The sequence below is a fragment of the Phaethon lepturus genome, unplaced genomic scaffold, assembly GCF_000687285.1.
Source record: "Phaethon lepturus isolate BGI_N335 unplaced genomic scaffold, ASM68728v1 scaffold2690, whole genome shotgun sequence".
Taxonomy (NCBI): Eukaryota; Metazoa; Chordata; class Aves; order Phaethontiformes; family Phaethontidae; genus Phaethon; species Phaethon lepturus.
This window is the reverse complement of record NW_010509685.1, coordinates 36,788-50,205: the sequence shown is the minus strand read 5'-3', so window position 1 is coordinate 50,205 and position 13,418 is coordinate 36,788. Positions and strand designations below refer to the sequence as shown.

The following is a 13,418-nucleotide window of genomic DNA, read 5'->3' as shown; positions in this document are numbered from 1 at the left end:
GTGGCGGGCAGCCCGACCCTGGCTCCGTGGGCTGAGGTGAGCACGTGTGAGCCGGCTGCCACGTGGAAGGTTATGGCTGCAACTGAGGGATGTGCTTGAACGAGTACGGCTTTTCTTCCATTAGCTGCAGGCTGAGAAGCACACGGGAGTGCTGATTTAAGTCAAAGTGAAATAAAGAGAGCAACGTAAAGAGAAGCAGCGTGAGAAACAAGGAGACAGTCCAAGGCTTCTGAAGGAATATAGTAATCTGCATCGCTGATGGAGATCTTGTGTGTACTGCTGAGGACAGGTGAAAGGGAGAGCAAGAGTGATGGGAAATACCTGTAGGCTCAGCCCTTCTGTTTTCATACTGCTTTATATGCCAATATCTTGGCATAAACTAGCTTCTGGTTTTTTGGTTGAAATTGTTTACCTTCCACGTGTGCTGCAGCTGGCAGTGCTTTGGAAGTTGCTGCATGGGGACAGGGCATTTCAACAACACGTTAATCTAAATAATTATTTCAAGATGGACTTTTATAGTCATAGAAATGGATCAGTAAAACCAGCACCCTTTTCTTCAGTAGAGGAGCTCCCTGTGTGCATTCAGCAGCAAATTTGCTTTGTATAGTGACCCAAAGAAGCAGCTTCAACCACAAACACGGTGCAGCTGTCAATGAGTGAAGCGCAGTCTCATCTTTATTGTGCTCTATCAACAGAATTTAGCAGTGTTTTTTGATTACAGAGTCTCTGTTACTTTCCGTATTGTGCAGGCAAGAGAGACTATAGCTTACATTCAGCTCGCAGGCTGAGCACCGGAGGCTGGCATGTGGGAAATGTGTCACTCTTGCTGAGTGAAATGAACCAGCAAGTCCCCAAGACAGGTCCAGCTTGGTGCTTTGTGGTGCTGTTGGTAGTAATTTTCAGGACAGAATGGATTACACTTTTAGAAAATACTTTTTTTTTTTCCTTCCTTTTAAATGCAATTAGATCCAATTACTAATGCCTATTAAGGGAAAATGGCCATGAATGTAACTACTATGAAGAAGCAGTTTAGAAATCTCACAATATCAACGTTTTTGTCCACTTCTGTTTTGGTAAATGAGCTATGGGTATGATATTAATCTCTCACATAAATCCTCTCTTTTTGCTGTGTGAAAATAACCCTTAATTGTAGAACATGACAAATTTTCTTCCCTAAATGGATGAGAAACACAACTCTCATAAGCAAAGGAAGTTGCCGATAGATGGGGAGGGGAGTTCTCTTTACTCAGTAACCCCATAGGCAACAGAAAATATCCTTTGCCAAAAACGCACTGAGTTAAATTACTTTACACTCTCTGTGTGAATTTATGAATAATGTTTTTGATTAATAAAAAAGTGTCCTTGAATGTAAGTAACATAAAAGGAACATCTATTCTTGTAGATAATCCACAGGCACATGTATAAGGAAAGAAGGTGCTGAAGAATCGTTCAGTTCAAGCATATTGACAGGTCACTTTCCAAGATCTGAAGCCTAGTACTATAATACTGTCATAAAAATGACTTAGAAAGCTCAGGTGCTGTTGTACTTTTTGCTGCATATTATATTATTTATGAAAAACATATTGGATAAGGGCTTCACAGTGTAGTGACTATGATGTGACATAGTATGAAACTGGTGGCCGAGTTCCTGCACGTTAATTCAAGGTGTGCCACTAACTGCATCATCTTGAACAAATTCCCTATACCTAATTTGTGATGCTTTTGCTTATGCTGAGCAATGCCTGTGCCTAGCAAATAGACTTGCTGATTTCCGTAACTTTAAAATGAGTAAAGCGGTAACGGAAATAAGTAATAGTAACAGGATGCAGCCTGCTCTCTCTCTCTTTGAGTCATATATGGTGTTGGTAGGTGGTCTTGTGCAAAGCAACAGAGCAATCTGTCATTAAAAAAATGCAAAGTTCTCTTTCTTTCCTTTTTTTAACTTTTAGAGATTAATTTTTTTCTATCCTCAGCATGAAAATGGCTTCTTATTACCTGGATTGTAGAACCATGGTCTCACTTTGAATGAAATTTAAGCCCTGAAATGGGCTATGTAAAATCTGCGATTGGAGAGTGTAACTGCTAGTTAAATGGTGTTAGTGATGACACTGTGAGTAAATTTCAACCTTAGCCCAAAAGTTCAAAAATAGTAATCTCAGAAGTCATACTCTTCAGTTTTTTTCCAAAGTCTGTATATCACTGCAAATACTCTCGTGTTTTGTAGGCTGTGGTTCACTGAGAGAGTCCTAAAAAGATGACCTAATTTTTCAAACAGAAAAGTCTTTTTGGCATTAACTGAATCTGGAAGTTCTCACCACTTTGGAAAAACAGGTCACGTAGCAATTTAACATGCACTCAGAAGTTTGGTTCAAGACTCTTGATCTTTTAAATATTCATCATGCTAGTCTTAATATACAGATATCCTGAGAGTGGGGTATGCATTGCGGTGAAAAATGCAGCAAACGTATAAATTAGTAAGCATTGAACAAACCAAGTTAATTTCGGAAAAAAAACCCTGATCTGCACAGCTGCCTGGGTGGATGTTCTTCAGAAAAAAAACCTTCTCCAGGTTAACAGAGAAAAAAAATGCAGCTTCCTTCACTTAGACTGTTGTTGTCTTTTGAGTACTTCTCTTGTCTTGCTGATAGTCTTGAGTGGAATGTGTTGGAGGAGCAGTATATTGTTGATCTATAGAAAGAAGACATTAAGTGATAATTATATACACAAAAGGCTGGATAAAAGCCCAACAGCATTTATCACTTGGTGGTTTAAACATTTCCAAACTGCAAATTAAAATAGCAGTTCATATTTAATAGCACTTTGGGTTGATACAAGACTATTTTGCATAAATATTTGCTAATTAATTTAAAAATGTACAGTAGGTATTATGCACGGGTAACAACTCTTTTCTGGTTTCCCAAGAATGCTTTGGGTATTAATTATATTCTCAGAACACACTGCAGGTAGTAGGTACTAAACATTATTATTATGAATTGAGTTCATTTAAGATGTAAAACTGCTAGAGTTGCATAAACGTTTAAGCACATTATTAATATTTCAGCAATGTTCATGCCTCATGTAACCTGAATCAACAATCATTTAAAAACATGCTTATTTTTACAGGATATAGATTGTAATTAATCACGCCTCTTGCTGAGGAGGAAAACTGAAACAGACCTTAGATCTCTTGGCAGATCCCCTAAGCTTTAGTTTTTTGCTGAGATTCCTCTCAGCCTTAATTTCATATGCAAGTCTTTGGTTTTTTTGCTATGGGGTAAACTGTAAATGCAAATGGTTGTAGCTCCACTGCCTTCAGTGGAACTGCACCCATTTGCCTAAGGTAAGTGTCTGTCTTCTGTTGCTCTGCCATCTCATTTTTTCCTCAGGAGTGAACAGAGTGGACTATTTTGTGTATTTTCTGGTTTGTCCAGCTCCAGAACATTCTCTGCTTCTTACATTCCGCTGGGCCTGAGCACCACTTGTATCCAAAATTCAAGGTTTGCAGAGACAAATGCATAAATGTTGTCTCAGCCTGTCATTTATTGAAGAATTACTTCACTGTTGGAGTTGAATAGGATCGCCCATTAAGAACAAGGTTAAGAACAAAGCATTGATAGTTTGGCCCTAGAAGTCATTAACCTGTTTTCCATGTGGATATGCGCCATTTGTTCCTGTGTTCAATATTGAATAGCATTCATTTTTCCTGTATTTCTGTTGTATTTGACTGTGCAGCACTAAAACACTCCAGAAGTTGCCATTGTGTAACTTATGTTATTATGTGTAACATAACAGCAAAACACTGTATTTTATATCCAATTTCAACTTGTGTTCTCATTTTGACATCTTGGTAGACTTTGGTGGAATGTCAGAATATCAATAAATGGATCTTTGGAGAATAAGGCTCTAAGACTCCAAAGAATTTTAAGTCATTTATCAAAAGACTGCTGTGAAGCAGTAATTTGAATTTATAACCCGAAAAATATTTTTTAAATTATTTTTTATATATAAAGCCAAAACACAATGGTAGTAGGGAACTCTATAAAAAGAAGCTGTACTGTCAGGTGTATGTAAGCAGGCTACCAACTATTCATATTGCCAAGAAGTGAAAGAAGAATTTCTGTAATAGACTCAGTCTTATCAACTGGAAATGTCAGAAGGTGTGAAAAGACTGGGCATATTAATCGATCAAAGTATGACTTTGAATTATGAACTTGTCATGTGGCTACAAAAAAGGAAAATCTAATCATGGACTGTATCGGGCAATGAATTACCACCATTATATTGCTGAACTCTCATCCAGAATGCCTTATCCATTCTAGTCAGCCTTATTTCAGAGATGAATTCTCAGCACAGCAGGTGTGGGAAAAAGGGGGTTAACATAGCTAGCAAATGACAAGCTACCTCAAGAGACAGGAACTGAGTATCACAGTTCAGTCAGTGCAGGAAACAAATATGCTCTAGGTAAATGCAGAGAGCAAGTGTGCAAGTGGAGTTGATCAAACCGCAGTTACATAAGGTATAAAGAAATGTTAATTTTAAAGTAAAAGGATATTAACCAGCTATGAAAAAGTCAGAATTTGTCCAGCTGTCTGTTGAGTAACGTTCTAGGCATGGTTATCAATAGGAGTTGAGGGAAAACTATGAGGAAATTACTTGTGTTCTCTCGCAACCCCTAATTGCAAAGGTGAGAGTAAATTGATGAAGATCGACTTCCCTCCTCTGTGGTATGTTCCCTAGTGTAAAAGAACACTTAAGACACTGGTTTTCATAACCAGAAAAATGTTTTGTGCTGGATTATTTGGTAACCGTCTTACCATAAAAGAAAAATACAGATACGATGTGTTAATTTTTGAGTTTTTGCTGTATTACAAAACAAGTAAGGCAAAGGTACGTGTTCCTTGACCTTTAGCTAGAGTGGTGCCTATGTTAGCATTAGTCCCTGTGTTAGACCCTTTATATTGCTTTGGAACTTAAAAAATTCAAAAGGTACAAGTTAAAGCAGGCCCTTGTCTTAATCCCTGGTATTTGTTGAGACCTAATAAATAAAATGCGTTTTTGTTGACTTTTCACTATAAAAGATGCTGCTGAAGGAAATAATGATAGCCAACCTTTTCACATAATTTTTTCAAGAATGAACCTGCCTATGCTATTGCTTAAAATCTTTGGTCCTTAATACCTTAGTGAAAACTTGGATGATATATAGGGCGTCCGAACAATAATTTCTCTGAGACTCTAATCCCTCTGAACCAATATGGACGTGCTGTACCAACCTGCAAGCTCCCAGTGTGAGTTCACATCAGATCGGTCATGTGAAAGTGGTCAGCTGTCACCCAACTGGTATGACTAGTATGCAGAACTTATCCTGGAGCTTAGTAATCCTCCCTCTCCAAAGACTACTTTCAGCTCTACACCTGAGTCACAGTCTTGTGGCCATGGATGAGGGCTAACCGGTACCTTTTGGTTTATGGTACCTTGCTATCAAGAGCACCCAGCAACAAACTTACATTGTTAAGTCTTCAAAATCATCTTTCCATTCTGCCATGTGAGCTGTGTGACCATGCCTGTGTAGATGTGCCCAGCAACATGCAGTGGGATACATTTTGGTCCCCCAGTACAACCTTGGCATTTGGGTAAACAAAGCAGCGCTCCTCTGGGTGAAGGACTGGGACAGTCCCTAGCCTCTGTGAAATGTACCCCACACCCTTCCTAATTCCAAGTGCCATGGCCCTCTCCCTCTGTGTTCCTACAGCTTATGCAGCAGTTTGTTCAGCATTCTTTCTCTTCACTAACTTCCTTTTTTTTTTTTATTTTTCTTTTTTCCTCTTACAGATGGACAAAAGAGGAAGAAATCATTAAGAAAGAAACTGGACTCATTAGGAAAGGAGAAGAACAGAGACAAAGGTAAAATAAAATGAGTACATGTTTACTGATTAGGTCTTAGTTTTGCGTGAAATTTCTTTAGTCTTAAATATATACTTTCTGGAGTAGGAGACTGTTACAGAACTGATGTCCCACCTAGGTGTTTATTTCCAAGGTGAAAAATATGTCTTACCTTTTCTTTTCTAGTTCTCATTAGTATAACTCAGATCTTTTCAACTGAAAGCTTATTTCCTGGGAGAAAAGGAGGTGTTAAAGGACTGCATCTTTTCTTCATTGTTCTTTCTCCCCATTTTCACCACCTGGTGCAGAGTGCGGTCTGGATAACATGATACAGTTGTTTATCTGCATTGGCACTCTCCTCTTTCAATTTGCAAAGCATGTGAACCCAGCCCTGCCCAAGCAAGTCAGTTGGTTTGCTGTGCTTTTTTTAACCTGAGGAAAATAACCATTGTTTAAAATATATAAATGCTTCAGTGCTACCGATCAGTTGGATTTTAATAGACTCCATGTGACATGGATTTACAGATATAGTTATACTCTTTTGTTTGGATGCTAATCAGCTTTATGGGCTGGGTCCTAAGCCACTGGACTTGACCTGTAATTTGCATCCATTTGAACTAAGTCTAGACATTGAGACCTGAAACGTGTCTCTGAAATTGCAGTTTTCTGCATGTAGGTAATTGTGCACCTAATTTTGTGTTCCTTCCTGGAAAAGAAGTTCTGGAAAAGTGGTGGTAAAACTCAGTATTAACACCCCAGTTCCACAAACACACGCAAATGCACAAATCTGTAACAAGAGAAGTGATTTGGTTACTCTGATGTTGTTGCTTGTGATCTAGTTTAGCAGAAGGATGGAAGTTTGAAATTCCATTGAAAACGTGAACATCCACATTTCAAAGTTATTTAGATATTTGTCAGGAAGAAAATGTTTTCCTTTTAATTTTTGGTTTTTTGGTGACTTCATATATGGGATTATTATTTTCTTGGTTTAAAAATGGCTATGGAAAATATTAGCATTAATCTTTCTAAAACAAAGTTCCCTGACACATTTGTTTGGATAAATCCAGTGGTTTCCCCATGTTGCTTTGCGAGTACCAAATCTTGCATTTGTTATTAGAATTAATTGATGTAGGAGTGAGCCCATGTGCAGGAGTCTTTAAGGAAGAGGTTTAATGATTTTATTGCCACCTTTGGGGAAGAATCTTATCTTGTACTGCTCATGTCAATGCATTACATTTGGCTGCAGTGTAATTAATCAGTCATTATGTTGCTTAATTTCCTCTTTCCCCCCCCCTAGTTCTCCATGCAGTTAAAAGCGCAAAGCAACATAGTTAGTGCAAAAACTTCCCTGCTTTCCAACACATTTGCCAGATATTTATCTTCACAGAGGTCTGCAGGGTGCTCTTCTGCATCGGAAATGGCTAACCACTTACTGCCTTTTTTTTTTTTTAAGTGGTCTGTCTCTCTCAATTTTTTGATGCACTGAGAGCTTTTATCTTTTCCCCCATATGGGTAGCACAACTTCCGTAGTCTCCTTTGAAAGTTTCTATTTAGAAGCTCTTGTGAGAGTTTAAATACATTCTATCTTTATATTCTCACATTTTTCATTGCTGTAGCAGATTTTAGCAATAATAAATTGATTGGATAATTCACCAAAGACCGAATTTTGCTGTGTCACCCAAACGTAGTGAATCTTTGCAATTGCACTTCCACGACTCCTCCAGTGCCTCTTTGGTGCTGCAGTGCCTTCAGAAGTGATAGCTTCCTTCAGTGATGCATACAAGTGCTTAACCCAGAGTTGCTCTTTATTACTCTAAATTCTCTGTTGCCAAAAATCTTTCAAACAATAATTTTTCTTACATTGCCTTGTACTCTTTTGTGATTTCCTTATAGCCTCAATTTATTTCGGCTGACCTCAGCTTCTGATAATTACACAAATGTACTAGTTGAGCATTTACAGATAATACTATCTTCCGCTATTACATTTCTGTTCAGGGATTTTTTTTGTGTGTGTCTACCTTGCATATTAGCATTTATACTCCATTCAGTTCGTAACTTTGGGCATATACTTTCTGGTTTTATTCCAATGGGTTTTCTGAGTGCACTTTGCAGTTTAGGGCTCAGTAGTTGCCCACAGCAAAGGTCAGCACTTTGTACTTATTCATCCTTGTATATATTTATCTACTTCCTGTTTTTCAGCATTGCTCATATCTTCTGGTTAACTATACCCGAGCATTTTTAAAAATCACTATGCTGAGTCTCTCAATTTTAATTCCTTTTTTTTTTTTTCCTTCTTTTAACTTCGGGCATTTCAAGCATGTACCCTCTGCTTTTATCTTTTTTCTTCCATCTCCCACTGCCTTATTTATAGAGATGTCTTACATGCTCTGTCCATGTACAAAATATTACAGGAGCACCCCTGAGAGGGAAATACCCCAGCACTACTCAAACAGCAGAATTGATATTTCTCTTGTTCCTTCAGGACGTCTGTATTGGCAGGGGGGTTGGGTTGGTCAGTAAGGGTACAGAGGGCCAGGAAATTGGAAGGAGTCAGGTTCCCAACCAGATTGTGTCAGCAGAGTGAAGAGAAAACCGTGTTGGCACTTATTTGTTGCCAGCAGCAAACGTTGGGCAAAAATAGCCCTGATAGCAGCATATGGCGCCCTGCGTCTCAGGGTTTCTGTCCGTGGTTGTTTTTGGTATACTCTCCTTTGCCCTTCGTTAAAGATCATCTGCCCACAGATACTCTCTGAGCAGAGGGGATGAGCCACCAGGAGGTGATGGATTGCGCCATGCGGGCCGTTAGCCTGGCACAGTTGGTGAAAGGCGGCTGTTTGCCCGTGGGAAGCAGCAGCACCAGCATCTCCCCCAGCCTCGGGAGTTAGGAGGGACAGTGTCGCCCAGCTGTCAGGTGTTGAGCTGGCTTTGGAAAGAAAAATATACAACCTTGTTCTGCTGGTCTCTGTAAGGATGAAGCTGCCGTGCTCACATCACGGCCGAGCCCTGCCATCTTCCCTGAACGGTGGTCTCTGTCACACAAAGTCAGTGCAAACCTCCCTCGCTCTGTGTGTGTGTCACAGCGAGCTGGAAGTATTATCCTGGTCTGTTCCATGGTGGTTTTTTAACAAGCATTTCTACCATTTATTTTATAAAGAGAGTATGTTCCATTTCTGGGCCACCGGTCCAAAACAAACACTGCACTGTGGATGTGGATGTGCTCACAGAAAAGGCCCGGAGCATGCACTTACCCACCCAGGCAGGTCCCTAGTCCTCATGCTCAAAAGCAATGGCTGCCTTCTGCTGCTTTCTGGTTTTTTGTGAGGTTTTTTGGGGGTTTTTTTTGGTAACTCACCCAGCTGCACCATTGTGAGAAGGAAATGGTGAGGCCAGGCCGCGGGATGTCGGAGGGGAAGCAGGGAAGCCAATTTCCAGAACACTTTATACAGACGAGTTGCGGCTGCCTGAAGGCAAACAGCATTTCCATCCCTTCAGCATAGCTTTTGTAAGCACCCTTGCAGTGTGAAGAGTACGTAACTCCAAACATTTTGAGTTTCCTATATCCCAGCCCAGGAGACCCCATATACCAGCACAAATAACAGCCGAGGGGGGCACGTTGTAAGGTCTCGCCTGGAGTACGTGCCCCCTGAAAAGTCTTATTTTTTTAATAGGTGGGTTCCTGACGATCACGCAGCACCGTGTGATCCTGTGTGTGGGTTGCAGCCAAAGATCAGCGAGATGTGCCTGGCGCAGGAAGCCACAGAGGTGGCAAAAAAGGCCACCGTGCTGATCCCCAGGGGCACACGATGGAGGCCATGCTGCAGGGCGGACGAGGCGTGAACCTTGCACAGCTTGTAGTGCGTGTGGCCAGCGTTGTGTCTTCGAGTGAGGGCAGTTCCTGAGGAAGAGCGAGAAGGGCTTGTGTCCTTGGTCTTGCCTGACAAGCCCTCTCCTTTGGCACTGACGTGTAGTGAGTTGCCCTAGGGTGTAGGCTTCTGGAGTTGTTCTCTCTGGGGAGGTACCACGTCTCTCCAATACGTGCCCAAGACTGTCCTCCCTCACTCCACCCCACCCCAGCAGGTGTCTGTGCTTAAAAAATATAACAAAAAGGATATGATACTTATTTCTTCTAGGACTGGAGATTTAATCACTCGTATTTTAGGACTTGGTCCAATCTGTGGAGTTTTTACTCTCCTAACTTCACATTTTATTTAGAAGGATCAGTCGATCAACCTGTCTGTTAAGTGAGAGTTTCAGTGAACTGTTACAATTTGAAGGCCAACAAAGACACTAAAGTAGAATTGAATGCACTTTAAATGAGATTCATATCTTCTTATTTAGTCCTTTGTGAAAGGTGCATCTGTTGTCAACTCATTAAAAGGCAAAAAATTCTAAAACTAGTGCTTTTTCATTTGTCTTTACATCTCAGAGTGACTGATGAGAGCAGGATATAGCAAAACTTGCCGAATGTAAACACACAAAACAGGAGAGCAGCACTTCACCCAGTTATTTAAGCGGTATTTTCAGCTTCCATCATTCAGTGTATTTGCTTTTCTTTACCCTGCCTCCTTGTTATTAATGGCCGTTGTGACTCTCAATCGTGCTGTCTACAGATGTCTCCAAACATTTGCTTTAGCTGCTGACAAACTATTTGGAGGAGTAGTAAAATGTCAGTGCTGCTTGGAATAAGAAATTCTCAGGATGCTCTGCATGCTGGCAGCTGGGTACTGTTTCCTTACAAATTCACTGCTAATTTTGACGGCAGCAGAAGCGGAGCCTTTCGTCTGTCTCCTGCCAGTGATACAGGGGTCAGCGTAAGCCTGCCTACTTGGAGAGTACACGCAGGAATTCCTGAGGGAGATGCCTCCCAGAAAGGATTTCTCCCAGAAGATTTTATCTGTAAGCCAGCTCCATCTTGCCTTGGTTCCAGTAAACCCTACAGGTGAACTGAGAGACTTGCCCAGAAATAATAATCACTTGTTACGTGATTTATTGAGCAACTGAGAATCATCCCGTTTGCTGGTGTTTCTATATGGAATGTAAATACTTGACAGGTTCATCTGTGGGGCCTTAGGAGAGCTGGTCTGGATGCTGGAGTTTCTGAGGAAAGACCTTCCTGGTAACTCTGCAGCATATGCAGATCCAGCAGTAGATGTTTGATTTTTCTTTAGTTCGAAATTCTTGAAAATATCTTCCATGTTTACTTCCTAGCCATGCTTAGTAAATCTAGAGGTATTTCTTAATGTTTGCATTTGTTCTTCAGTAATCCAACCTACTGTGATGTCAGTATGCCTTGGCACAGCTTAAGGAGAGAGCTGAATAGATTAAGTTTCTTTTTTATTACAGTTTATCAGAAATGTGCTTTATTCAAGCCTTTACGGTGCCCCACTGTGCTTTTTAAAAAACTTTGAAAATGTTTCTCATGCTCTCTAGCATACAAAAAGGTTTCTTTCAACAGCACTGTGTCATGTTTTGTACTAAAGTCAACTAAAGGACTGAAGAACCTCTTAATTAAAAAACAAAACAAACCAACAAAGACCTACCAACAGAAAAATCCTAAGTAATTGAGAAGGCTTTATGTCACTCCTTGAAGGTCAGTGATGTCAAACTAGCTGGAGAAGGCAGTTTCAGCTAGAGTGCCGATGCTGTGAGAATATTGTCTTACTGCACGTCTTCTGGAGTCAGTGCAGGGTTTTGACGAACTTCAGATGGAAGGAGTTTTGCCTTTCCCATTATGGATCAAGGTTTCCATTTTCCTTATTTTCTTGCTTCCATCACTCTCTTTACAGATCCAAAGTAATTACCTTGTTAGCAAAACAGAGTTACCTAGTCTGGCTAGCCTCTGGGGAGGTTGACTTAGAGACCCCTCTCCAATTAAATATCCCTTTTAAAGTGTATTATTCTCTAAGCTGTCTTCCACTCTATTCCTGTCATTTAAATGGAGGTAGTACAAGCACCTCAGCAGATCTTGATCACCAGGTTTTAGCAGCTCAAAACCAGCACTTAAGTGGTACTTAAGAAAAAAACCCAAAGTGCTAAGGAGACTATCCAAAGTTGCTGTATAGTATGCTGTTCACTTTATTAGCATTGAAGGCCTCATTAGGGTCTAGAGTATAGACCTCACTGGTTCTTAATAGACTGCTATGGTTTGTGGGATGGAAACCACAATTTTTGCCAGCTGAAACTTCAGAGAAGTCTTTGAAACTATACTTGGACGGGGTGGCAAGAGGCCAAGTAAGCTAATTGTATGGGTCAACATCCTGGATATCATCATTTGATTAGCAAAGAAAAGGATTTCTTGTCACTGAAACTCTTGATCTGGATGGGAGTTTTTCTGTGACATGCTGCTTTTTATTAGAAAATGCTGATTTTCCATCATAGAAAAATTTCTTAGGAACACACCAGTTTCGATCAAAATTTTGTTAAGAAACTTTCCTCAGCTGCAAGATGGAAGTTGTGCACTTCCCTAAAATAGCAATTTGTGCCCATAAACACTAAAAAACAGAGTGGATCAAAAGTCAAGTCCTTATTTGCTGCTGGTTGGGCTGAGAATATGAGTCTGTATTTCCATGCTGATTGCCGAGTCTGCCAGGTGGTTTCACATTTTTACATGGTGCTTCCGGCAAAATTTCTTTTTAAGCTGCCCACTCTGATGACTGAACAAGTGATCAAATATTTGATGGTTTTACAGAGAGTAACTAACTTAGCAGCTTTGGCACTCAGTATATGTACAACAGACCAAAGTTTGAGCCCCTGCTCTACAGAACATTTCTTCGTACAAATTAAACATCTCCAACAGTAGGGATCCCCAGCCTACCGCAGGAAGTAGGCAGTTGAAGCTTTTAACTTGATTGTGAGACCAGAGCCTCAAACCTACACATCTTACACCTAGATCAGTGCCCTTTCTGCCCCATCAGTGCGTTGCTAAATATTTTGCATGACTACAACTCTTTTTTTATTAACAAATCTGAAATGTCAAAAGGGCTAGCATTCACTCTAATGGACCTGACATTACCTGTTCAACAAGGAAACTGTTGGGATTGAATACTTCTGAAGAGTGATGGGCAAAACATGCATCCCCACCACCCTTGCCCATGGAGTATGCATACACTCATTTTGGTGGGAACTTGAGGCTGTAGCCAGTCTGCGGAGCGTGCAACCAATTCTTTTAATTTCAACAAACAAGAAAAAAGTTACTGGTTTTGCCAATTCTTTAATGTAATTACTACTGCCAGCCAGCATCACTTCCATCTGTATTTAATCTGAATATCAGCCAGTTGGTTTTCAGCCAGTTCCCCATCTCTGCCAGACATTGAGAAATCGGGGAAGTGGTTCATGTCCTCTGAGAAGAAGGCCTACAGCAAAGCAGCCTAGAGCAGAGGTTCAGTGTCCTTTCACTGCTACACAGGCACATTGAGCAAAAGCAATTAAAAACCTGATATCCCATACTTGACTTTTCAAGGAGGAGCAACACCTGCCTCAAAATACCAGCCTTTACACGAAGTCAGGGAGAGGGTCATTTTAATGAAATTCCTTTAATG

General features: G+C 40.5%; 1 protein-coding gene across 1 annotated transcript in view; it reads left to right on the top strand.

The window, feature by feature from the left end:
- ARHGAP6 (Rho GTPase activating protein 6) overlaps positions 1-13,418 on the top strand; it is a 122,076-nt gene that overhangs the window by 74,951 nt on the left and 33,707 nt on the right. Inside the window, exon 3 of the mRNA XM_010281564.1 lies at positions 5,830-5,901. Within this exon, the coding sequence (XP_010279866.1) occupies positions 5,830-5,901 (72 nt within the window). The remainder of the gene's footprint in view (positions 1-5,829; positions 5,902-13,418) is intronic.